This window comes from Capricornis sumatraensis, chromosome X (genome assembly GCF_032405125.1).
Source record: "Capricornis sumatraensis isolate serow.1 chromosome X, serow.2, whole genome shotgun sequence".
In the NCBI taxonomy this organism is placed as follows: Eukaryota; Metazoa; Chordata; class Mammalia; order Artiodactyla; family Bovidae; genus Capricornis; species Capricornis sumatraensis.
The window spans coordinates 59,658,879-59,685,914 of NC_091092.1; the positions used below are offsets into that span (position 1 = coordinate 59,658,879).

Below are 27,036 nucleotides of genomic sequence, written 5' to 3' on the forward strand. Positions count from 1 at the left end.
CCCCTACACCTCTTGGGCCAGCCTGGTATCAACTAACCTCTACTCCCTTCTCTTTTCACTGGCCTCACCTACCATCCCCTCCAGCTAACTGACCCCAGGCTCCTCTCTGTTCACAGCTCCCTACCCCCTTGCAGCTCTCTTCTGCCATGAACTGGCCCCAGATCCTTCTCCGTCCCCATCTTTCTGACCCTCCACTGAGCAACTGCACAGATTTGGTAAGAACATTATGTGTGTCCTTATCCTTAGGGCTTCTCTGGTGGCTCAGAGGTAAAGCCTCTGCCTGCAATGCAGGAGACCCGGGTTTGATCCCTGGATCAGGAAGATCCCCTGGAGAAGGAAATGGCAAGCCATTCTAGTACTCTTGCCTGAAAAATTCTGTGAGCTACAATCCATGGAGTCGCAAAGAGTCAGACATGACAGCAACTTCACTTTCAGTATCCTTTGGGATAACATGTTACTTGCCACTCTCCCTTCCTCCAAGAAATTCTGACTTTATTTCATTTAGGATAACATTAGGCAGGAGATAAGAATGTTTCCAGGGTGACAGTTAACAGTGAAATGGCAAGTGGGGCCTACTTTTTTCACTCCTTTCCAATACTGTATGTCTTTTATCAGATCATATGCCTGTTATTAAAAAACATCAATATGACGAAGGTCAAATCCTCACAGGAAATGTTGTCAACTCAACTGTGGGGACAACAATTAAAAAAGCTTCACGGACCCACATTTAACAAAAAGCTTGTGACAAACACAACAAAAGAATGAGTGAGAATGAATACTTCTGAAATGCCTCCTTCCCAGACACTGTAAATCCAGGCCTTTGTTGTTTTCATTGAACCCCCCAGTGATTTTGAGTTAAGCAGAACTCTTCTCCCTACAGACAGGAAGCCTGGGGTGCCCAGAGAAGTAGCCTGCAGCAAATTACACAGCCAGGAAGAGGTGAAGCCCACGTGAGAACCCTGCTCCAATGCTCCCCCCACACCTCAGCGTTTCTCAAGGAGTAGTCCCTCCAGGATGCTACTGTGCAGAGACAAGGCCTGGGGTCACTCTTTAACACACAGCACACATAGGGTTGCTAGTTCAAATATAGGACACCCAGGTAAATTGATCTGAATTTCAGATCAATGATGAATAAACAAGATGGCCAAATGGGATATACTTATACCAAAAAAAAATTGATCAAAAATTCAAACTGACCTAGGTGTCCTCTTTTTATTGGCTAAATCAGGCAACCCTCTCCAGGATTAAGGATGCCCTACCAAAAGTCTGAAACCCATGTGCGGGTGAATGTTGGTCATTTTTCATTCCTCCTCATTCCTTCTTGCTCCCCACCTTCAGTCTGGGGCAGAGACTTTAATGGCATCTGCCAGGATTTCTCTTGTAGTTCATCCCAATAGGGCCAAGAAGGAGCTGGACAAGGTCACTGGACCCAATCCACACTGAGATTCTGAGATACCACCCAGCAAATCAACTGACAAGAGGCTGGCTAAGCTCTACCTACTGTCATAATCACCTGGCTCTCACCAATTTGCCCTAAGCACAAATTACCAGTAAGACCCTTTTCCAGCTGTACACTTTGCCAAAACTATTTTTAGGACATCATTTAGGCTGATGCAAAATGATCAACTAATTTCACACACTGACAGGTTCCCAAGGCAAAAACCAATTCATGTCAGTAGGAAAGGGTTATTTTGTTTTCTGTTCTCGGGCTGGCAAGGAGTTTGGGATCTACCAGGCTACCTTCGACAAAATGATTCAGAAGCTGAACTCATAATCAAGGCTAAAGAACTCATCCTTAGAGAATAAGAGCTCAAATAAGAAAGGCTTTATTTGAAGATAAAACAAATAGCCCATACACACACACACACACACATCCAAATGCAAGTAAGAGTTCACTGGGTTTTATAAAAGAGAAAGCTGCACTCAGGTGTCAATTAAAATTGGAACCATTGAAGAGATGCTCTCTGCTTGTGGTGACATGGGTACAATGTGTGCTTGAGAAGAAGTTGTTTGGCGGTGGCATAAATGTGGGAATGCAGGACAAGAGTTAAGCAATACAAGGCAGAATGGCAGGTGGGTGAAAGCTCAAAGACCCTTTTCTCCATTCTAACATGCTTTTGTTCTGCCCTGGGGAATTAAAGCAGTCACCCAGTAACCTTACAAACAACCTCAATTTCAAAGCACACTTTCAAAAGTTGAAAATAGATTTAGAGTTGTTACTAAAGTTATACCGAGACGTCAGTGGGGAAAAATAATTTACATTTTCAAAAACCAGGCTTCACACAATGGCAGGCACTAAACCGAGTTCCCTGTGCTCATGGTAGAAAAGCTGAGACTGATTTTAATAAAGGCTCGTCTTCTTCATAATGCGCAGGAACTCCTGCTCATTGACTTCTCCGTCTCCATCTCGATCAGCTTCATCAATCATTTCCTGCAGGACAGGAAGGATTTCATTTAGAGCAATTCATAAATGTAATGAAAGTGTGACTAAGTAATTAGCTTTCATAATGATGCACGAATAGACAATGTGGTCCACCTGCTGCAAATGGGCTGACTTTTATATTAAGCTTGGTTCCTGAAAAGTCATTTGAAAACCAAGTCATACTTTGCCACATGTGCATCGCCTAGAAAGCAGCTCAAAAGCCGCCCTGACTAGGGAAATTCCTAAAACCTAAAACTATCCATGGGTATATTTTTCTGGGAGCAGCATCCATAGGTTTGTCTCACTAGGAAAAGAGAAATTAAGTAGTCAGCAGAGTGACAAGAGAACACTCATTTTTCTCCAAATATAACCAGAGAAAATGGAACTCAAAAAAGTCACATGGGGCTCCAGGCTGAGTATCACAAACCTGTAGCTCCTCGTCAGAGAGGTTCTCACCCAACTCCTTGGCCACACGTTTGAGGTTTTTGAATGATATCTTCCCAGTCTCATCATCATCAAAGAGCTTGAAGGCTTTCAAGATTTCTTCTTTGGTATCCTTCTCAGACTTAACAAGCAGAACATAAAACACATGACAACAGGGAGACACTCGTAATTCATATTGACTTGTGTCCTGCAGCCCCACCACTGCCCATCCCCTCTGCCCTGCCTGGATGCCACATGGATCTTGGTGACAGCCTCCATGACTACAGGTGCTGTGTCACAGAAGATCACACAGCAACCAGAGCAGAAAAAGAAAATAAACAATGAAATTATTACAAACCCAGAGGCTAAAAAGGAAATGTAAAGGTTTGCATTTAGAACATTTTCTGTACAAACCAAAGAGAAAGTAGATTTGTTTTTAAATTATGGGAACAGAAGGTGGAGTTAGACTTAGGGGAAATATACTGTTTAAGCTGCTAGAAGAGGAATCTTCTTGGTGGGGATGGAGGGGAAGGAAGGAAATAAAAGGCTATTTCACTTGTTATGAGATCACAAATTGTTATTGGGATCCCCAGTACTCTAACAGAAGAAAAGAGTAAAATTTCCTCGCGCTCCAACTTCAAGTATTCCTGAAAGGTAGCTAAAGATAGTGAGAGCTCCTAATAAGAGCAATCTGGGAACCAACTCTGAATGCAGGACAGCTTTACTAGGTTATTACAGAATGTTAAACTTCCTGAACTCTTAAATCAGTCCCTGAAGAAAAATATAGATGTGATTAGATGATTTCAAAGCAACAGGATTATTAAAGGAGGAACACGCCTGTGCATTGGGAGGCTCACCTGACACATTGATGGAGCTACTTTTCCACAGGTCAGTAGAATGTAGATGAGCCAAACTAAGGAGGAGCCAGGAGGCCAAAGAGAAATGGACCAAAGGGAACACCTTTCTTATGTGGGACACTCAGGGGACTGAGGGTGACAGGTGAGGTGACATCTTAGCATCTCTCTGGACCATTTGGAGACTAGAGAATGGGTGAATTCAACCTTGGAAGTGGTGAAAGACCAAATCCTCACTGCGGTAAAAAACACAGCCTCAGGCTGAGGCTATCCAGAATACTAACAAATGGGAGAGGAAAGAATTTCAAACTTTAAAGTTCAGGGACTTTCCCTTGTCAAAATGCGTAATATTACTGGTACTATTAAAGGTTTTACTGCTTGTGCTTATCACACTGACATACTTGTTGGAGAAAGAGTAAAAAAAGTGACAGCCCATCCCCTCTTCCCTGCCAGGATGTCACATGGTCTCGGTGACAGCCTCCATGACTACAGGTACTGGGTCACAGAAGATCCTACTTTTACTTCTTTGCAGAGGGTAAAATGACTTTGACTTTGTGGCCTTGAAAAAAAGTCAAGTAGACCCTAAACATCCTAGTTCTCAGTCACAGCTACTCTCTTTTATCAGCTGAACTCTCCAGTCTGCATTAACTTTTTTTCAGTGAAGACATTTTCATATCTAGATTCAAATTTGTCCACCATTATTGGTGGAAAATATGCTGATCATTTTAGCTAACTTACCATTTTCTGAGTCATCACAGTTAAAAAGTCACTAAAGTTCATTTTTCCTGTCCCTTCCTTATCAATTTCGCTTATCATTTTCTTGATCTCTTCTTTTTTCGGTTCAAAGCCCAGGGCCCTCATTGCCACCTACAATGAAAATAGGATCATCTTAACATGCACATCTAAACCCGGGAGCAGAACCAATGACAGTACTGACAGCAGTAAGCCAGCCTCTGCTACAATCCTGTTAAAATGAACAGGAATCACTATAACATTAAGCAAATTAATATGTGCAACTTAATTTTATTTAATAATTCTTGAGGTAAATAAAGACAGGAAAACAGCACAGAAGACAAAGAGGCAGAGGAAATTCGAGGCAGCAGAGCAGGAATATACAGAGCTTGCCTTAAGTTCCTTAACATCAATTGTCCCAGTTCCATCAGCATCAAAGAGATCAAAGGCTTCTCGAATTTCCTGTTTCTGCTCTTCGGTAAGCTCAGGTTTAGGACTCATCCTTTTTCGCTGGGTAGTTGATGCCATGTTTGCCTTCTTAAAGTTAGAGGCCTTTATAAGTTTTACAAACACAGAAGCAAAATATTAATGTAATAGAGTCCACATTTTGCCAAAAAAAAACCAGCTACAACCACATCATTTAAAATAGTTTATACCAACAGATTTCAAAACTTAACAGGAGAGATATCAGGGTTTACTGGAAAGAGCAATGAATCTTTCTATGCACGGTCTGTCCCTCCTTCTTTACTATTGTTTGTATAAGCAAGGAGATCCCTTGTTCTTTTGGACCTCTTTTTGAAAATCATCCACAAAGAGAGCTAGCCAAGGAGCTGACTGGGGACAACTGCATATGGATAATCAGTTCTCCCAATTTGAGGATCCTTAATTTTAAAAAGGTCCTAGAACGCTGCTCTGCTTTGCTCTAATTTCTCCAATTTTCTGATTACTTCTAGATTTGGCCAAATATTACTAAGGTAAGATGTATATTCTGTCAATATAGAATAATAAAATTCAATTCTCTTAGTACACCTGCTGCTGCTGCTAAGTCGCTTCAGTCGTGTCCGACTCCGTGAGACTCCATGGACTGCAGCCTATCAGGCTCCTCCGTCCATGGGATTTTCCAGGCAAGAGTACTGGAGTGGGGGGCCATTGCCTTCTCCGTAGTACACCTGAGCCTTCTCCAAGAAGCTCAAAGTGTTTCCCTAAGTCCCTATATTTAACGTTTTAAATACACATTAACAACCAAACATTATAAACTCTCTCCCCCCCCCACCCCGCCCCATCTCCGTGCGTAAACTTTTGGCAGAGGCGGCCGGGAGGCCACATTCTGATAATCCGAGTCTTTTTTGCCCAGGGACGGTCTCCGGAGGGGCTGGAAAAGGCCAGGGGAACCCGTGGGGGCGGGGGAGAGCGGCTGTGGCTGAAGGGGAGACGGTGGCGAATCACAGGCCCAGCAGGACGGCAGGCATCCCTACCCTACCCTTCGGCAAAAGCTCTCAGAGAAGCCAAGAACCGCGCAGGAGAGGCGGCGGGGCCCTGCAAGGCCTGAGAAGGGCTCAGCCTCTGAACGCGGGGCTCGAGGCCGAAGCAAGCACTCACCATCCCGGACGGATTCCACTTCCCGTTGTTACGGCAACCGACGTACACACCGACTCTGCGCAGTTCCCACCGCCCCGCGCGCGTGGCCTCGCTCCCCATTGGCGGACCGCTAGCCGCCGCTCCCCATTGGCCCAGGGCTGGGGTGGGTGGGGCTAACCCGACGAACACTCGGCACAGGGCGGGGCGCAGTACCCTCGCGGCCCGGCCTCATTGGGCAGGACTATACCGCGAGCGCAGATTAGCGGAGCCAGCACCGAACCAAGCCAATCCGCTTGGTGGAGGAGCCTCGGCAGATCCTCGCCTCACGCGGGCGGGGAGAAAAAGGTGGCTACCGGCAGCTCGAGCTGTAAGGGTGCAGGCTGTGGACACGCTGGGACCAAGCAGCGGGGCGCCTACGGACCGGTAAGGGTTGCGACCTCACCCTTGTGTCGGCGACAAGACTAGAAGGCAAGGGGTTGGGTGGGACGATCCGGGACGGGGACTTCCTGGTCTGACCTGAGACTTGAGTTAGAGTCCGAGGGGCCAGAGAAGACCTAAGCTTTCGTGTTGGAGCAGACGCTGTACCCACGGGGCATCTGAGATCCAAAAAATGGAAGGGACGTGCCGAGCCTTGTCTCAGAGGTTCGAACGTCTGGGACTTAGAAGCCTAATCCAGCCGCGGCTCTTTCTTTGAGCGTGTGCGTTCAAGAGCACTCCCCATCCCCAAAGTAGGTTCCAAGACAGGATCACTTTAGTTCTTACCTGACTAAAAGCAGCCCGGGAAGGTGACCTGGGGGCCTGAGAACGGACTTTGAAGGGAGTGAAGGAAGCGTGAGTGCTCGTGAGAGGGCAGGTCTCTCAGCACTTACCTGCATCCCGTCTGGGCGTTGGCACCGTATTTAGGGAGACAGCGAACCAGAGCAGACGTTTCTCAGGCTGAAAAAAAGCCTGAGGTTTATTGACATTTATTAAACGAAAGTGTTCTCTGACCTGCCCTTTACCCTCTTGGAACATAAACCAGGTTCACAACCTTTAGGTCATATTTGACTCTTTTCGTGCCCCTTTCCCATTTACCAGCCTTCAAGTTCTATCCCTTTTTTCCACCTCTGCTGCTCCTCTCCCACTTAAGGCCTTCAGCAGCAACCACTCTGAGGGCAGGGCAGAGTTCTGACCGTTATCTGCAAGGCCCTTCCTTATGGGCTTCCTCTTCCCTGGCTCCCTTCAGCCCCTGAATGGATTCAGATGTGCAGACTCACTCCTGCCTTCAAACTTTTGCTCTACCTGCCCCTTAGGCATGCTTCCTCCACTTCTTTTCCTCCTGTAGGTCTTTGCTCTACTATCACCTTTCTCAGTAAACCCCCACTGAGTACCCTCTTTAGCATTGCAGCCCCCAGGACACCCAAACTCTGCACCTTGCTCTACATTTATCCTGAAAAATGAAATATTTCCTGCCATATCAATAAACAAAGGATGTCATGGGTTGGTGAACCGTGAGGGAATTTAGGAAAGAAAGAATACCTGCCATCTAGCAGCCATCAGACTGCAGCCACCCTATGGTGAGCCTTGAGGAAACAGGAAACCAGCCCCAGATATGTTGAGATGCAAATCGAAAGAATGAATTCAGTGAGCCCAGACTCTTTCATGTCTTGCATATTCCCATACACAGAAAGGCACTAAATTCCTTAACTTGAGATGTCTAGTTTTCTTTAATTAACGATAATCTTTTGATATTCAGACTACCTGCCGTTTGTTGCAGAACTTTTATATAACCTGGCTACCCTTCTTGCCTCCTAGGACCAGTTCTCTCAGGGTTACTTGAGGTGCTGTCCTGAGGCTTGAAGTCCTAAATATTCCCACCAAATAAAACATAACTCTCAGCTTTTAGATTGTGAGTATTTTTTGAGTCCACAATCCCATACTGCTTGTCACTGTGTATTTTACTTGTTTATTTTGCTCTTTACTGCCCATCCACTAGAAGAGAATCTGTGAGTGCAGGCATCTCTGTTTTATTCACTGCTGACACTCCAGGACATGGAACAGTGAGGGGACACACATTAGGTACTCAGTAAATCTTGGTTGAACAAGTGGTGAGTGGTCCCCCTGTTTCCTGCTTCTCACCTGTCTAGTCCACCCTGCTTCACCAGGTTAATCTGACTGAATAGTTCTGGTCAGGTCACCCCCATGCTCTTAAACCCTCAGAGGTTTCCCATGACTGCAGACTGAAGTCCAGACTCAGCCTGGCATCTGAGCCTCCTGCCCAGTTTTGCCCCTGCTGGACCTTCCAACTCTGTGTCATTCCACAGCCTGTTTCCCAGTGGGTCTGCAGGGTGACAGCCTGGCAGTGTAGGAGCAATCACAAGTTCTGCCTTGGCCTTGTACCAGCAGTGTGACTTTGGGCAAGTCACTTGACCTCCCCAAGCCTCAGTTTCTTACCTGTTGAATGAGACCAGTACTGTGTTCCCAACTGGTTGCTTTTGGGATCTTAGTGGTATAATATACAGTTAGTCCTTCATATCTGCAGGTTCCATATCCATGGATTCAATTGTTGTAACCATGCATTCCAGGAAACAAACTCACTCAGAAGGACAGTGTAGATAGTGGAGTGCAGTTTATTACACCGGTGGGCCCAAGGCAGAGTCTTCTCTTAGCCAAGGACCCCGACCAGTTTTTGTGAAAACCTTATATACCCTAATTGTACGTGCTCAAACCCACCTCCCCAAATTCTCTGAAACTAGTCTGAGCAAAGGAAAAGAAATATACAATCAAAGTTAACCCGTGATTCTATGCCTGTGCCTTAAACCCGTGATTCATATGCCTTAAGCCTAGGTAGTTAACAGTGGACAATTATCAATAAGCCTGTGGTCATACCCCAATAAGCATAATAGAATTTATGATTATATTCGGTTACACAGACAATTAGGGTATTCTTTTAGGTGATGGAGAGTCTGGGTATGAGCCCTGGGACTCTTCCATCCTTCCATAGATACTGGGCATATAGCTCAAAGTCCACAGTTCGGCCCAAGATGGAGTCCTGCTTTCAAGATGGAGCCTGTTCTGTTTCCTCCTTCACAACCATTCATGGATTGAAAATATTGGGAAAAAAAATTCCAGAAAGTTTCAAAAGCAAAAATCAAATTTGCTTCATAGGCAACAATTTATATGGCATTAACATAGTATTTACAGCTATTTACATAGCATTGACATTGTATTAGGAGTAATCTAGAGATTGTTTGAACTATATGAGAGAATGTGCATCGGTTATATGCAAATACTGTGTCATTTTATTTAAGAGACATTAAGTCTCCTTGGATTTCGGTGTCTGCGGGGGCTCCTGGAACCAATGCCCCATGGATACTGAGGAACTGCTGTGCTCATCTGTAAAAGGTTCTGAAATTTAGCCAGTTTTCAGGCATTGTTAATTCTTTTATCTGATTCACTCTTGTCATTCTCCTTATATGACACATGCAGAGCCTCAGACTCTGTGTTAAGTCTTCTCCACACTGTAGCCAGAGTGATCGGACACTCAACCTTGATTTCAACTTCCAAAGCCTCCCGCATCTCCCATAGGATGACTCCTTAGACACACAGCACCTGCACGTTCTGAACTTTGCCCCCAATCTGACTTCGATCTCACTTTGTCACAACTTGTCACAGAACAGGCTGGCCGTGCCAACGCCTCATGCTTCCCACCCCTGGCCTTGGAATATCTCTCAGGACACCCACCTTTTCTTTGACTCACGCCTCCAGGGTTTTAGAACTTGACTCAGGGATTGCCTCCCTGCCTGGGCTTACTCTCATCAGAACTCACAGGCACTTCTGCAGTGTTCTGCTAAGCCTGTGTCCCACCCCAGATGCTGGGCTCCCTGAAGGTTGGTGCTGTGCCTTCTGCAGGTTCTATTTGGCAGTAGCCTTGTAAAGGTGGAGGAGTGAGCTGGCACCAGAGTGCTTTTCTACAACATTTTTTTTACAAGTTGCAGCTCCCTTTTTATCCTTGGGGCGTGTACCTACAGCCACTGAGGTCAGCAGAATTCCTGCTCTATGGTTGAGGCCTCTCAGACCAGCTGCTGCAGCACAATTCCACCCATATTCCATTCTGGACTCCTTGCTGGCCCTCCAGGGGCTCACCTCCACCAAGCCAAGACAGACATGGGGCGGGGGCTGGGGGGAATGAGGAGCCTACAGCTGTGTACAGTGTTAGAATGAAAGCAGAAAGCAATGCTGAGGTGCTGAGGAAGCTGCTAGTCTTGCCTGGAGAGGGGGAGGAAGTTTCCCAGAGGTGACAACTGAGCAAGGCCTTGAAGGCTGCAGAGCTGCTCACCATGGGGAGGACAGGGAGCAGCACCTCCAGGTAGAGGAACAGCATAAGCTGAAGCTCTCAGACAGGCTGCTGATTTTGTCAGCAGATTCAAAGCCAGGGCCTTTCTGTCCTAAAAGTCAACAGACTAGTGGAGAGATGAATGAGTGACAAAAAGGGCAAGATGGAGCTGATTGAGTCCTTTGGAGAAGTAAGGGGAAGCCTTCAATCCTGTTGGCCTTTTTCTTGTGCAGACAGACGTCTTCTTGCCACAGAGGAGGGTATCGAGCTTATGGCAGCCACATTGGAGCCTCCTGCACTGACCAAGCACAGGAGCAGGCCAGGCCCTGACTACCCCAGCGCTCTCCTCTGAGCTGCTCTGGGTTTCCCCTTTACAAAGAGCCTGGTCTCTCATGTTTGTGAAGGAGAGAGCACTTGTCTCTCTCTCTTCCTGGTTGGAAATGGACAGACTCTCCTGTCCTTTTGTCTCCAGGACTCGGTGGCTGGGGACTGGCCCCAGCAGGAAGGCAGCCATGGGCTTACTCCCTTCTCTCTGTATTTATTCCTAGAAGTAGAGCCAGGTGCTTGGATTTCACTCTTAAAAGGTGAGTCTCTTTTCCTAGATGCCTTTTAGCCTAAGACCTTGTCCCAGTGTGTCTAGAGGAATAAAGGCATACATACTGGTTTTAATTCTGAGATCTGCAATTTTAAAGGATGGTTTTAATTCAGAGACCTGCAATTTTAAAAGAAAAAGACTTGAGGCTTTTGTGTGATCTGTAACAATCCCAGCTCCTAGAATGTTGCTCTTTAGGTTATTTTCCCATTCACAGTATTCTTGTGAATATATTTATAATAAAGTAGACAGAACTGAAAATTTGCCATTTTAAACATTTTTGAGTATACAGTTCAGTGGCATTAAGTAGGTTCACACTGTCATGCAACCATCCCAGCCATTCTTCTCCAGACCTCTTTTCATCTTGTAGAACTGAAACTCTATACTGACTTAGCATCACTCCCCAATTCCCTGCTTCCTTCCAGGCCTTGACACCCACCACTGTACTTTCTGTGTCTAAGAATTTGACTACTCTAGGGACATCATACAAGTAGACTCCTATTGTAGTTGTCCTTTTGTGTCTGGCTTTCAGTTAGTATAATGTGTCCAAAGTTCTTATTTCACTTAGCAAATTCATCCATGTTGTAGCTTCTATCAGAATGTCTCTTTTTTAATTGTTATTTTATTGTTGTAAGAACAGGGCTTCCTTGATGGTTCAGTTGGTAAAGAATCTGCCTGCAATGCAGGAGACCCTGGTTTAATTCCTGGGTTGGGAAGATCCACTGGAGAAGGGATAGGCTACCCACTCCAGTATTCTTGGGCTTCCCTTGTGGCTTAGCTGGTAAAGAATCTGCCTGCAATGCAGGAGACCTGGGTTCGATCCTTGGGTTGGGAAGACCCCCTGGAGAAGGGAAAGGCTACCCACTCCAGTATTCTGACCTGGAGAATTCCATGGACTCAGTCCATGGGGTCGCAAAGAATCAGACACAACTGAGTGACTTCCACTTACAAGAACAGGTAAGATGAGATCTACCATATTAACAAATGTTTGAATGTACAATAGATTGTTGATTGTAGGTACAATGTACAGCAGACTAGAGCTTACTCATCTTGCTTAACTGAAACTTTCTATCCACTGATCAGTAGCTACCCCTCTTCCCCTCCCCCAGCCAGCCCCTGGCAACCACCATTCTTACTGTTTGATTTTGTGAATTTAACTACTTTAGATACTTCATATGAGTGGAATCACAGTATTTGTCTTTCTGTTACTGGCTTATTTCACTTGGTATAATGTTCTCAAAGTTCATCTGCGTCTCATATTGTGGAATTTCCTCCTTTGTTAAGGCTTCATAGTATTCTGTTGTATTTATATACCACATTTTCTTTATCCATTCAGCCATCAGTGAAGACTTAGTTTCCATCCTGGCTATTGTGGATAGTGCTACAAAGAGTTTAAGAGTACTCATATCTCTTCAAGATTCTAGCTTCAGTTCTTTTGAATATATACCCAGAATTGGAGTTGTTAGATCATATGTACTTCAGTGGTTCTATTTTAATGTTTTAAGGAACCTCCATACTGTTTCCCACAGCAGCTGCATTGTTTTTGCATTCAGTGTACAGAAGTTCCAATTTCTTCACATCCGTGCCAACACTTATCTTTTGACTTTTTAATAATAGTCATCCTGACAGTGGTGAAGCGGTATCTCGTTGTAGTTTTGATTTACGTTTTCCTGATGATTAAGGCCATGGAGCATTTTTTTTCATGTACCTGTTGGCCATCTATGTGTCTTCTTTGGAGAGCTGTCTATTCAAGTCCTTAGCTCATTTTGTAACTGGAGGGTCATCACCATACTCTGACCAATTCCCAGGGGGTTTCTGATGGCCCCACTCTGAGTTCTTTCTATACGTGGTCAGGATAGCTTTAATTCCACCAAGGAGGAGAGCTCTATCTCCTCTTATTCTTCTTCCCAGCATCCCACACCCTGGCATCATGGAGATGAGCAGTGAGTCTGTTTTATTGAGCTGCAACAAAGAAAAATGGCTTGATCAGATTGATACACTTTCTGGCAGTGCCAGGACTGAAATCCGAGCCTCCATTTTGTGCATTTCTCTACTGATCGACACTAGAGAAATAGAGAGTGAAATTGAAGCGCATGAGTGCCGTGGGAAAAGCTGTGATGCCAGAGATAGTCTTTTCATTGTAACTGATGAATGGGGTTATTTAAGTGGCTTCCCATTCTGCCTCTAGTCCAAGTATATGGTAGTGAATTATGGGCCCACCCAGGCCCATCTCAGAGGACAGTCTGAATCCCAGGAATGTTCCCTGAGTGCTTCTTCCAGCAGCTACAGCTACAGTTGAGCACTCTGAAAACTCAGGGTTGGGGGGGGGATGTTATCCGCACAACACACTAACAGCTAAAAGATGTTTCAGTTTATACAACATAAATGTCTGCCTCTAAATATGTTTTTAAGGAGATCAACGTTGATTGCAGACAGGGCCACATTTGGAGCGAAAATGGAACAAGCAGCTGGTGAGCCAACAGAAGACATTCCAAAAGTGAGTATTGACACAAAAAAAGGTTAACCAAAACCAGATAAGGGGAAAGTCTAGCACATACATAACAGCGTGCCATTGAAACATAGCTCTGGGTTACCCATATTAAATTAATTAGTATCGAGTAAGTGTTTCTTTATAGAAGATATGTCCTTATTTAAGGTATCAATTACTGCTCTGTAACAAACCCTATCAGAACTTAGCAGTTTAAAACAACACCCGTTTCTTTGTTCACAGTTCTACAGGTTGGGCTGGGTCCAGCTTGTGGTGAGGGTTCCTTCACTGGTCTGCCCTGGGCTCGCACACACAGTTGCAGTGCCAGGCAGCCTCACTCACACAAGTGGCAGTAACTACTGCCTGTCACCTAGGTGTCCTCATGTGGCCTCCAGCAGGTTAGACTGTGCTTCTAGGTATAATCGCAGAAGCCTTCCCAGGGCCAGCAAGGGCACTAGCAAGGCCTCTTAAACTCTAACCTCGCCAGTGTCAGAAGGGACTTGAGGGAATTGTCAGGCCTCCTGGAGACGCTTTACACAGATCTATGAAGGGAGGGTCCATTACACTTTCAATGAACTAACACTTCAGACATGAAATCACACTGAGGTAAAATGTGTTCATATCAGATGTTACTTAATCAGAGCTTCCCAAGAGGTTGCCACAGGTCACCAGATCACATTGGTTTTAGTTCAGCTCAGAGTAAGGCCTTCTCTGTGCCTCTGTAATTGAGGATTAATCTGAGATTCTACTGCGCAGACAAACCACCAGAGGTCGTTGCCGTCTGTAGTTCATTTGTGTGCATCAGGGTTTTACTGATACTCAGCAACTGAAAACAGTCTGGATTAGGATGATGGTTTTTTTCTCATCAATTGACTTTATAGAATAAAGTAAAAGTTACACATTTAAACTACTATAATAAAAAGAACAGTTTCATCCTAACTTACACATACATTCTGTGTAAGACTTCTCTGAGAAAAGGGCCCACTGCTAATGAAAAGGGAAATCAGGAAAGATTGGAAGAAACCCAGGGACCTACAATATTCTGTTATCTCCAGATCATTTTGCAATGAAATAGTTTTTCTAGATGGCTTTCTTCCCTATTCTTAAAACTGTCTCCAAGGTGTTGATTGTTTAACTGCCCACAATAACCCACTCTTGAGTCTCACTACCTGTTTCCAATCTGGAATTTCATTTTTATTTATTAGTACATATTCCTTCTTGTCTGTTGGACCCACTTGAACTGCATCATCTTTCATGGCCATGAAAAGTAAGTGATAATTTCACATAATCTCCTGTAACCGAGGACCATGGCCCCATCACAATCTGACTTCTCTGAGGTAAATGCCAGCTCTGTTCTCATCGTTGTAAAACTCTCTCTGGCATAGCCACTGACCCATGCTTTCCAGGCAATATGGGTGCAACATTTCAATATAAGAATCCACATCACTCTGTCAAAGAGAGAATTACTTTAAAATCATGAAATGAAATTGTACTGGACAAACACAGCATTGTAAAGCAACTACACTCCAATAAATGTTTTTAAAAAAGAAATTACACTAGATATGATAGCAAGGTTATTTGATTTTTCTTAAATTAGACTGTCAACCTTTTGAAGCAATTTGTAACTTTTGACTCCAAATACTATAAACAAGAGACTCTGAACTCCTTTGGAGTTATTCTAAAAAGCTGCCTTTCCCTATGCAGCTGACTTGGGGAGAGCAGGAAGGGAAGGAATTGCCAAAAGGGAGATTGAGTGGAATTTGTGGATTTCATTTGCCTATGCGCTGGGCGTGTGTTAGGAATTTTAGTAAAGGTGTAAATAATGTAGCATGCTATGATATATGGCAGTCGTCTAAGCATAGACAACAGTGGGCTTAAAAGATACTTTGGTGGGGAAGGTAGCATAGTGAGGCTGACTGTCAGGAGATTATGAATACCTGAAGAAATGATGCTGAAGCTTCAGAGCCATCTCCATTGCAGGTGGGATGCCAGGTTGAGAGGGGCAGATTTATAGAAGAGGCTCTGGCTCCCCTACAGTCTCCTGCATGTCTCAATTATATAGGTATTTAAGGAATACATAGCAGGTTGGTTGGTTGGTTTTTTAATCAGCAGAATTTCTTTAAAATCTCTACTTTCTATCCCCAACTTTGATTTACTATACATAAGTTCAGAGAAAATGGGGGTTTGTCATCTTAAGGAAGCCCAGATATGGTTTTAGAAAGACCCCAAGGAGGAGAGGTATAACAAGTCCTCCTCCAGGGCCCCTTGTACCCAGCTTCATCAGTGTGCACCAGCTACAGTTTTGCATCAGCTCCCTGGAGTCAAAATATTTAAGTCCTGTATGTGGTGCTCTGTCCTTCCATTATCACCAGTTAACAGAGTTGGAATTTAGCCAAAAGAGTACATGGGTTGTTGTTCAGTCTCTCAGTCATGCCCGACTCTTTGTGACCCCATGGACTGCAGCATGCTAGGCTTCCCTGTCCTTCACTATCACCCGGAGTTTGCTCAAACTCAGGTGTACTGAGTCACTGAGGCCATCCAGCCATCTCATCCTCTGTCGTCTCCTTCTCCTCCCACCTTCAATTTTTCCCAGCATCAGGGTCTTTTCAGATGAGTCAATTGTTCACATCAGGTGGCCAAAGTATTGGAGTTTCAGCTTCAACATCAGTCCTTCCAATGAAAATTCAGGACGGATTTCCTTTAGGATTGACTGGTTGGATCTTCTTGCAGTCCAAGGGACTCTCAAGAGTCTTCTCCAGCACCACAGTCTGAAGACATTTTGCATGATGTACCTGTGTTGCAGAGCTGAAATGCAAGCATCATAGCTTTCACCTGATGTGTCAACTTCCTCAGAGCTCAGAGAAGGGAAAGCAAAGCCCTGGGCCTGGCTGATGAACAGCTCACTGATCCTCCCTGCATCCCCACCAGGAGATCCCATCAGGCAACAGCATAGTCTTAGATGGATGTGCTAAGGGGAGAAGGGTTTAGGTGATGAATCCAAAGCCACAGAGCCCAGCCCTGTAGTGGTTGGAGAGCAAAAGGGCCTTACTTTCCCCTGCAAGTATGGAAACTGTACTTTCTTTTTTCTGATGTTCTAAGTGCACACTGTCAATTGAGCGGATGGCATGTTTGGATTGTGTGTGTGTGTGTGGTTTGTTCTTTTCTTTAAAAGTGCCCAATGATCAGCTATCAGGAGCAAGAAGGTATCACTTTGGTGGAGGTGGGGGGCTGGGCACACCATGCGGCTTGTAAAATCCTAGTTCCCTGATCAGGGATTGAACTCAGGCCACCACAGTGAAAGTATCAAGTCCTAACCACTGGACAGCCAGAGAACTTGCCTCAGGTCATCCAGTGTGACCAAAGTCTGCCTCAGTATAATTTGCTATCTCTTCCCTCCTTACTAATCCCAGGAGAGAAGGTTGCCATGGGTGATAAAACACCAGAATTATTTGAAACTTCCAACTTGATTCAAGAAAAGTTTCAAACTAAGAGATGGACCTGCTATTTCAGTGGCTCATGGTATGTGGATCCAGGTTCTTAGAGCTTCCAATTCTCAGCACACCCTTACCCCTTGCCATCCCTCTCTTTCTGCAGGCCAAGAGGTGCACGGTGATTGGAGGATGTGGGTTCCTGGGTCAGCACATGGTGGAGCAGTTGCTAGCAAGAGGCTATGCTGTCAATGTATTTGATATTCGGCAAGGGTTTGACAATCCTCGCGTGCAGTTTTTCCTGGGTGACCTTTGCAGCCAACAGGTAACAGACCATTTAGCCTTGCCGATTACGCCAGGCCCCTTGAAGGGAGACTACCAGACTTCCCCTGCTCAGAGGCCAGCCAAGTTGTTTCCAAAAGATATTTTTTTTTTGAAAAATGGTGAAGTTATATGAAAGAATTTAACACACACACCTATTGTTACTAGTGAGAATCAGTAACTGTTATTTCTATCACTACTACTGCACTCTACACAGATAGTTCAAAAGCAACCGTGGCCAATACATAAGTGAGTGGTGGCAGCTGTGTACCAATAAAACTTTATTGACAAAAGGTCCACAGGCTGTAGTGTGCCAACTGCTACTCCAGAGTATGTATCCAAAAGTGAAATTGCTGGGCTTTGTGTTTCTTTTTATTTTAAATAATTTTTATTTGTTTGTGTGGTTAGTTATTTATGACTGTGCTGGGTCTTCACTGCTGCTTGGGCTTTTCTCTAGTTTTGGTGAGCAGGAATTACTCCTCATTGTGGTGCACATGCTTCTCATTGCACTGGCTTGTGGAACAGGGGCTCTAGGGTGCAGGCTTCAGGAGTTGCAGTTTCGGGGCTCTAGAGTGCAGGCTCAGTAGTTGAGGCCCACGGGCTTAGTTGCTCCACAGACATGTGGAATATTCCCCCAACCAGGGATTGAACCTGTATCTCCTACATAGGCAGGTGGATTCTTTGCCATTGAGCCACCAGGTACTCCCTGGACTTTGTCTTTCTGCATAATACTTGGCATAGCTGATATATTCTGTGTCAACTTAGGTATCTGTGCCCCCACCCAGAGAACATGCGCTCCATGAAGGCAGCTCCCCTTCAAACCACTCCCCCCAAATCCCATGCTATTGTTGCTGTTTTCCCCTCACTCACAAATGTTAGTTTTGCTGTGGGTGGCATTCTAGGGTTACAGTCCTCCTCCCCTACCTCCTCCCCCATTGCTCAATCTGAGCATTTTATTTTTTTTTTTTTTTGGTTGCTCTGCAAGGGTCACAGAATCCTCATTCTTAGGCCAGGAATTGAACTCAGGCTCCCTGCCCTGGAAGCACACAGTCCCAACCACTAGACCAGCAGGGAATTGCCTCTTTTTACTTTTTTAATGTGTATACTACAAACTTAAAACTCATGTCTAGGCTTTGTAACATATTTCTAGTGAAATAAAGGGGTAAAGGCTAGATCTAATTCTGGTTTGGTTTTTTTCCTTCGGGGCATCATGGATTAATACCCCAATAGCAATAAGCACTTGTAGTACTCAGATTTTACTTTCTATACACCATTGCCCATAAAACGAACCAGGGGTCCTTGGGAAAATATCCTATTCAGGAACCTGGGGCAGAGGTAGGTAGTACAAGGTGAGCCCGGGACATTTTTTTTATGAAGAAACTAACAAAGTACTCAAAAACTAATTTCAGTTCAGTTCAGTCGCTCAGTCGTGTCCCACTCTTTGCGACCCCATGAATCACAGCACGCCAAGCCTCCCTGTCCATCACCATCTCCCAGAGTTGACTCAAACTCATGTCCATCGAGTCGGTGATGCCATCTAGCCATCTCATACTCTGTCGTCCCCTTCTCCTCCTGCCCCCAATCCCTCCCAGCATCAGAGTCTTTTCCAATGATCCACTCTTTGCATGAGGTGGCCAAAGTAATGGAGTTTCAGCTTTAGCATCATTCCTTCCAAAGAACACCCAGGGCTGATCTCCTTCAGAATGAACTGGTTGGATCTCCTTGCAGTCCTAGGGACTCTCAAGAGTCTTCTCCAACACCACAGTTCAAAAGCATCAATTCTTCGGCACTCAGCTTTCTTCAGAGTCCAACTCTCAGATCCATACATGACAACCAGAAAAACCCTATAGCCTTGAGTAGACGGACCTTTGATGGCAAAGTAATGTCTCTGCTTTTCAATATGCTATCTAGGTTGGTCATAACTTTTCTTCCAAGGAGTAAGTGTCTTTTAATTTCATGGCTGCAGTCACCATCTGCAGTGATTTTGGAGCCCCCCAAAATAAAGTCTGACATTGTTTCCACTGTTTCCCCATCTATTTCCCATGAAGTGATGGGACCAGATGCCATGATCTTCATTTTCTGAATGTTGAGTTTTAAGCCAACTTTTTCACTCTCCTCTTTCACTTTCATCAAGAGGCTTTTTAGTTCCTCTTCACTTTCTGCCATAAGGGTGGTGTCATCTGCATATCTGAGGTTATTGATATTTCTCCTTGCAATCTTGATTCCTGCTTGTGCTTCTTCCAGCCCAGTGTTTCTAAGCAGGGTGACAATATATAGCCTTGCCATACTCCTTTTCCTGTTTGGAACCAGTCTGTTTTTCCATGTCCAGTTCTAACTGTTGCTTCCTGACCTGCATATAGGTTTCTCAAGTGGCAGGTCAGGTGCTCTGGTATTCCCATCTCTTTCAGAATTTTCCACAGTTTATTGTGATCCATACAGTCAAAGGCTTTGTCATAGTCAATAAAGCAGAAATAGATGTTTTTCTGGAACTCTCTTGCTTTTTGCATGATCCAGTGGATGTTGGCAATTTAATCTCTGGTTCCTCTGCCTTTTCTAAAACCAGCTTGAATATCTGGAAGTTCACGGTTCATGTACTGCTGAAGCCTCGCTTGGGGAATTTTGAACATTACATTACTAGCGTGTGAGATGAGTGCAATTGTGTGGTAGTTTGAGCATTCTTTGACATTGCCTTTCTTTGGGATTGGAATGAAAACTGACCTTTTCCAGTCCTGTGGCCACTGCTGAGTGTTCCAAATTTGCTGGCATATTGAGCATCATCTTTCAGGATTTGAAATAGCTCAACTGGAATTCCATCAACTCCACTAGCTTTTTTCATAGTGATGCTTTCTAAGGCCCACTTGACTTCACATTCCAGGATGTCTGGCTCTAGGTGAGTGATCACACCATCATGATTATCTTGGTCATGAAGATCTTTTTTGTACAGTTCTCCTGTGTATTTTTGCCACCTCTTCTTAATATCTTCTGCTTCTGTTAGGTCCATACCATTTCTGTCCTTTATCGAGCCCATCTTTGCCTGAAATGTTCCCTTGGTATCTCTAATTTTCTTGAAGAGATCACTAGTCTTTCCCATTCTGTTGTTTTCCTCTATTTCTTTGCATTGATCACTGAGGAAGGCTTTCTTATCTCTTCTTGCTATTCTTTGGAACTCTGCATTCAGATGCTTATATCTTTCCTTTTCTCCTTTGCTTTTCACTTCTCTTCTTTTCACAGCTATTTGTAAGGCCTCTCCAGACAGCCATTTTGCTTTCTTGCATTTATATTCCATGGGGATGGTCTTGATCTCTGTCTCCTGTACAATGTCACCAACCTCAAGAGGTCCATAGTTCATCAGGCACTCTATCTATCAGATCTAGTCCCTTAAATCTATTTCTCACTTCCACTGTATAATCATAAGGGTTTTGATTTAGGTCATACCTGAATGGTCTAGTGGTTTTCCCTACTTTCTTCAATTTAAGTCTGAATTTGGCAATAAGGAGCTCATAATCTGAGCCAGTCAGCTCCCTGTCTTGTTTTTGCTGACTGTATAGAGCTTCTCCATCTTGGGCTGCAAAGAATATAATCAATCTGATTTCGGTGTTGACCATCTGGTGATGTCCCTATATAGAGTCTTCTCTTGTGTTGTTGAAAGAGGGTGTTTGCTATGACCAGTGCATTCTCTTGGCAAAATTCTATTAGCATTTGCCCTGCTTCATTCCATATTCCAAGGCCAAATTTGCCTGTTACTCCAGGTGTTTCTTGACTTCCTACTTTTGCCTTCCAGTCCCCTATAATGAAAAGGACATCTTTTTTGGGGTGTTAGTTCTAAAAGGTCTTTTAGATCTTCATAGAACCAGTCAACTTCAGCTTCTTCAGCGTTACTGGTTGGGGCATAGACTTGGATTACTGTGATACTGATTCTTTGCCTTGGAAATGAACAGAGATCATTCTGTAGTTTTTTAGATTGCATCCAAGTACTGCATTTCAGACTCTTTTGTTGACTATGATGGCTACTCCATTTCTTCTGAGGGATTCCTGCCTGCAGTAATAGATATAATGGTCATCTGAGTTAAATTCACCCATTCCCGTCCATTTTAGTTCGCTGATTCCTAGAATGTCTACGTTCACTCTTGCCATCTCCTGTTTGACCACTTCCAATTTGCCTTGATTCATGGACCTAACATTCCAGGTTCCTTTGCAATATTGCTCTTTACAGCATCAGACCTTGCTTCTATCACCAGTCACATCCACAGCTGGGTATTGTTTTTGCTTTGGCTCCATCCCTTCATTCTTTCTGGAGTTATTTCTCCACTGATCTCCAGTAGCGTATTGGGCATCTACTGACCTGGGGAGTTCCTCTTTCAGTATCCTGTCATTTTGCCTTTTCCTACTGTTCATGGGATTCTCAAGGCAAGAATACTGAAGTGGTTTGCCATTCCCTTCTCCAGTGCCCCACATTCTGTCAGACCTCTCCACCATGACCCACCCGTCTTGGGTGGCCCCACAGGGCATGGCTTAGTTTCATTGAGTTAGACAAGGCTATGGTCCTAGTGTGATTAGATTGACTAGTTTTCTGTGATTATGTTTTCAGTGTGTCTGCCCTCTGAAGCCCTCTCGCAACACCTACCATCTTACTTGGGTTTCTCTTACCTTGGACATGGGGTATCTCTTCATGGTTGCTCCAGCAAAGCACAGCCACTGTTCCTTACCTTGGACGAGGGGTATCTCCTCACCACCACAACTCCTGACCTTGAATGTGGAGTAGCTCCTCTAGGCCCTCCTGCGCCCGCGTAGCCACCGCTCCTTGGATGTGGAGTTGCTCCTCTCGGCCGCTGCCCCTGACCTTGGTCGTGGGGTAGCTCCTCCTGGCCACTGGAGGTGGTGAGAGCCCTTCAAAGAGGGGTTTTCACTAAGTGCCAGGCAAAGTCCTGAGATTCCACTCCACAGGAGAGATGTTGGGTCACTTCTGACAGAGTTGATAAGGACTTCTGCTCACCACACGAAAGACCAGTACATCGGGAGGCAAGTTCCTGGGGCAGGAATAACGGCTTTAATCAGAAAGCCATCAGCCTGAGAGGTCAGGGGACTAATGCCTCAAAAAACCAGCTTTCCTCAGTCCTTTTATACAGAGGATGAGGAAAGGGTGGGCAACCACTGTAATGCTGACCAACCATTGGCCAAGCCAATGAACATGTTAAAAGGCCACAGGAACCAATTTGAAGAGCTTCTGCTGGCCAAATTTGGGATATTTTGAACCTCACAAAAGATAATATTAGTGGATTGTAATGAATTGAACAAGAATCCCTGCATTCATAGAATTACTGAAAAAAGATACAGAGGAATGCCAAGTAAAGAAGTAAAAATGAAAGCTAAGATTAAAAGTTCACCATTCTTATTTAGTCACTAAGCTATGTCCAACTCTTTTGCAACCCCAAGAACTGTAGCCTGCTGTGGAGGTCTTCATAGAACAGTTCAACTTAAGCATTACTAGTCGGGGCATAGACTTGGATTACTGTGATATTGAATGGTTTGCCTTGGAAACGAACAGTAGTTATGGACGCATGTGAGAGTTGGACTATAAAGAAAACTGAGCACTGAAGAATTGATGCTTTTGAACTGTGGTGTTGGAGAAGACTCTTGAGAGTCCCTAGGACTGCAAGGAGATCCAATCAGTCCATCCTAAAGGAGATCAGTCCTGGGTGTTCATTGGAAGGACTGATGTTGAAGCTGAAAGTCCAGTACTTTGGCCACCTGATGCGAAGAGCTGACTCCTTTGCAAAGACCCTGATGCTGGACAAGATTGAGGGCAGGAGGAGAAGGGGACAACAGAGGATGAGATGGTTGGATGGCATCACCTACTCAATGGACATGAGTTTGAGTAAAGTCCTGGAGTTGGTGATGGACAGGGAGGCCTGGCGTGCTGCGGTTCATGGGGTTACAAGGAGTTGGACACAACTGAGCGACTGAACTGAACTGAATTAAAACTATGGTGGAGGTAATGAAGATAATGGTGACCTCCTTCAAAAGGTCCCATGCAAGCACTGCTACACTCAGTGCCTCCAAACCTGCAGCAGGCCACTGCTGATCCTTGCTTCCACCAGAGACTCCTGGACACTCACAGGAATGTCTGGGCCAGTCTCTTGTGGGGTCACTGCTCCTTTATCGTGGGTCCTGGTGCACAAGGTTCTGTTTGTGCCCTCCCAGAGTCAGTTTCCCCAATCCTGTGTAAGTTCTGGCAGCTCTATGGTGGGTTAATGGCGACCTCCTCCAAGAGGGCTTATGCCATACTCAGGTCTGCTGCACCCAGAGACACCTGTTCTGTGGCAGTCCACTGCTGACCCATACCTCCACAAGAGATGTTCAAACACAGTTCTGTCTCAGTCTCTGTGGGGTCTCTGGGTCCTTGTGTGCACAAGGTTTGTTTGAGCCCTCTGAGTATCTCTGGCAGGTACAGTGTTTGATTCTAAATGCAGTTTTTCCCCTTCTACCGTTTTGCTAGGGCTTCTCCTTTGCCCTTGGATGTGGGGTATCTCCTCACAGCTGCTCCACTACTATGCAGCTGCCACTCCAGCACCTTTTTTCAATGCTTGACTCTATTTGCCACTTTGCAAAAGGAATTCTTATTCTTCAGTACAGTTCAGTTCAGTCGCTCAGTCATGTCTGACTCTTTGCGACCCCATGGACTGCAGCATGCCAGGCCTCCCTGTCCGTCACCAACTCCTGGAGTTTACTCAAACTCATGTCCATTGTTGCCTGAAAAATCCCATGGACGGAGGAGCCTGGTAGGCTGCAGTCCATGGGGTTGCAAAGAGTCGGACATGACTGAGTGACTTCACTTTCACTTTTCACTTTCATGCATTGGAGAAGGAAATGGCAACCCACTCCAGTGTTCTTGCCTGGAGAATCCCAGGGATGATGGAGCCTGGTGGGCTGCCGTCTATGGGGTCATACAGAGTCAGACACGACTGAAGCAACTTAGCAGCAGCAGCAGCATGTCCACTGATGGGTGATGCCATCCAACCATCTCATCCTCTGTCATCCCCTTTTCCTCCTGCCTTCAGTCTTACCCAGCATCAAGGTCTTTTCAAATGAGTCAGCTCTTTGCATCAGGTGGCCAAAGTATTGGAGTTTCAGCTTCAGCCTCAGTCCTTCCAATGAATGTTCAGGACTGATTTCCTTTAGGATGGACTGGTTGGATCTCCTTGCTGTCCAAGTGACTCTCAAGAGTCTTCTCCAACACCACAGTTCAAAAGCATCAATTCTTTGGTGCTCAGCTTACTTTGTACTCCAACTCTCACATCCGTCCATGACTACTGCTGATCAGATTGTCCCATCTTTCTTTTGTCAGTGGACATGTCTTCAAGTTGGCTCTGGAGTCCTTTTCATTCTTGTCTGTTTCCAGCCCCAGATCTGCAATCAACCATTTCTCTCAGGAGCTTTGCTTCCCTGTAGCAATCCATCTCCAGTTACTCTTTGTTGTATGTCTTGTTTCACAGAAAGGATTACTCCTGTGTATAGGATATTTACACTGTCTGTTGAAGTATGGGACCTTCATATGGTGCAGAATCTGTATCTATGGGCTCATCTTCCCCAAGAGTTTCAACTCCAGGTGCCCTGGATTTTCCCACCCACCTGGCACCCACCATCCACCACCCATGAGGCACAAAGGCACAGATGTTGACTTTTTCTGGATCCCACAGGCTTCTCATGCCCCAAACCAATTTTTATTGGGGCAATGGTAGTGGGGAGGGAGGTGGTTAAAGGGACAGTATGGTTTCTACCTAATGTACTTCTGTGTCTTTGAATCTTTTACAGTGAGAATGTATTTCTGTGTTGATTGGAGATTTATAAAAGGGCAAGACACCTTCATGCCCCAGATTGGACACTGGGAATGTAAGGAGGCTGTTTACTTCTATAAAGCAGGAGTGATTTTTTTTTTTTGTCTTTGTTTGCTTTCCAGGACCTGTACCCAGCTCTGAAAGGTGTAAGCACAGTTTTCCACTGTGCATCGCCCCCACCATCCAGCAACAACAGGGAACTCTTTTATAGAGTGAATTACATTGGCACCAAGAATGTCATTGAAACTTGCAAAGAGGCTGGGGTTCAGGTAAGGGGAAAGCTGGAATGAGTGCTGTCAAGAACGTGTGATGGCTTTTCCCAAGTGCATGGGGGCCAGGGCTTTTGTTCACTTCCTGGGCTAACCAAGCCTGCTTCCTAAAGTGTTGCAAAGAGCCTAAAATTTCGACCTGGCAGCTGCTGAGCAAACCATATGAAGACCCTAAGCCTTATTAGTCTTTGGTTAAAGGGTGACAAAATTTAGAAATTGCTGTGTTTTTTGTTATGCTTTAAAAAACATGTTTTTAATATAAATAATATATATAAAACATAAAATTTACCATTTTAACCATTTTTAAGTGTACAGTTCAGTGGCATTAAGCACATTCACACTGCTGTCAACCACCACCATCATCCATCTCCAGAACCTTTTCATCTTCCTAAGGAGGCTGAAATCTATACCAATTAAATACTAACTCCCCCTCTCCCTGCTCCTGGCACCCATCATCGTGCTGTCTGTCTCTATGAATTTGACTCCTCTAAGGACCCCACACAAGTGCAATCATACAACACATGCCCTTTTGTGTCTGACTTACTTCACTTGGCATAACACCTTCCAGGTTCATTCATGCTGTAATGGGATCAAAATTTCCTTCTTTTTTAAGCCTGAATAACAGCCTGTTGGAGGGCTATGCTGCATTTTGTTTCTTCATTCATCCCTTGGTAGATTCCTGGGCTGTTTTGACTATTGTGAATCATGCTGCTGTGAACATGTGTATGCAAGTAATCTGCTCCACTGTCTGCTTTCACTTCTTTGGGGTAAATATCCAGGAGTGAAATTCCTGGATCATATAGTAATTCTGTGTTTAAGCTTTTTTTAAAAAATAAATTTATTTATTTTAATTGGAGGATAGTTATTTTACAATAGTGTGATGGTTTTTGCCATACATTGACATGAATCAGCCATGGGTGCACATGTGTCTCCCATCCTGAACCCCCCTCCCACCTCCCTCCCCACTTCATCCCTCTGAGTTGTCCCAGAGCAGCAGCTTTGAGTGCCCTGCTTCATGCATCAACCTTTATTGGTCATATGTTACTTATGGTAATATACATGTTTCAATGCTATTCTCTCAAATCATCCCCCTCACCTTTTCCCACAGAGTCCAAAAGTCTGTTCTTTACATCTGTGTCTCTTTTGCTGCCTTGCATACAGGATCATCGTTACTGTCTTAAGGAACTGTCATATATTTTTCCAGACGTTGCCTGTTCTTATTGTGCCAACTGATGACACCAGAAGCTGGTCAACAGCTTTCTTCTCTTGTTCGCAAGGCATCTGTGGCATATGTACTGTCACTGCCCCAAGCATCAGGGGCTTGGCTGATAGGGGCGCTGTTTTGCTAGTGGCTGGTACCCCATTATGATGATCCAGAGAACCAGGGTTTATAACAATGCAGCAAGCTACATTATGGTGGAAATTGTACCTTCTCTGGTCTGAGGTACTAGCAGAGAGGCATCACTTAGTTCTCCAAATCTGGTTCCTCACCTATTAAGCAACATTAGTAGCCCCTGGTTACTTGTAGAGGAGCAAATCAAGTGACAGTTGTGAATCTCACTCCTTACTACTTTCTGCTGTGCCTGTATTAACTGGAGCTCTGTGAATTACACTCTGCTGTTTTTCATTCGACCATCCTGGGCATGCAGAAAAGATCTGAGCATAACATAGTGCCCATACACTCATCACAACATTGAGGTGACAGTATTACTAGTGATGCTGCAGTCCCGCCCTTACCCATCCTCAGTGTCATTGCTATCCTTCTGCATGCTATGTGGC

The 27,036-nt window shown here is 44.8% G+C and overlaps 2 protein-coding genes across 3 annotated transcripts in view; one reads left to right on the forward strand and one right to left on the reverse strand.

Annotated features, from left to right (window-relative positions):
- Positions 1–1,862: 1,862 nt before the first annotated feature.
- Positions 1,863–6,941, reverse strand: CETN2 (centrin 2). Of its 2 annotated transcripts, none has more exons than XM_068962123.1 (5): positions 6,879–6,941; positions 4,825–4,983; positions 4,438–4,566; positions 2,850–2,987; positions 1,863–2,431 (listed from the first exon to the last, which is right to left on the reverse strand). In XM_068962123.1, the coding sequence occupies exons 1-5, from the start codon at positions 6,882–6,884 to the stop codon at positions 2,342–2,344; spliced, it is 522 nt and encodes a 173-aa protein (XP_068818224.1). In that variant the 5' UTR covers positions 6,885–6,941; the 3' UTR covers positions 1,863–2,341. The 2 variants fall into 2 exon arrangements, with proteins under 2 accessions (XP_068818224.1, XP_068818225.1); XM_068962124.1 differs by lacking the exon at positions 6,879–6,941 and adding an exon at positions 6,031–6,081.
- NSDHL (NAD(P) dependent steroid dehydrogenase-like) overlaps positions 6,326–27,036 on the forward strand; it is a 28,321-nt gene continuing 7,610 nt past the window's right edge. Inside the window, exons 1-4 of the mRNA XM_068962122.1 lie at positions 6,326–6,432; positions 13,329–13,413; positions 16,999–17,157; positions 25,111–25,257. Coding sequence (XP_068818223.1) covers positions 13,372–13,413; positions 16,999–17,157; positions 25,111–25,257 — 348 coding nt within the window. The 5' untranslated portion in view covers positions 6,326–6,432; positions 13,329–13,371. The remainder of the gene's footprint in view (positions 6,433–13,328; positions 13,414–16,998; positions 17,158–25,110; positions 25,258–27,036) is intronic.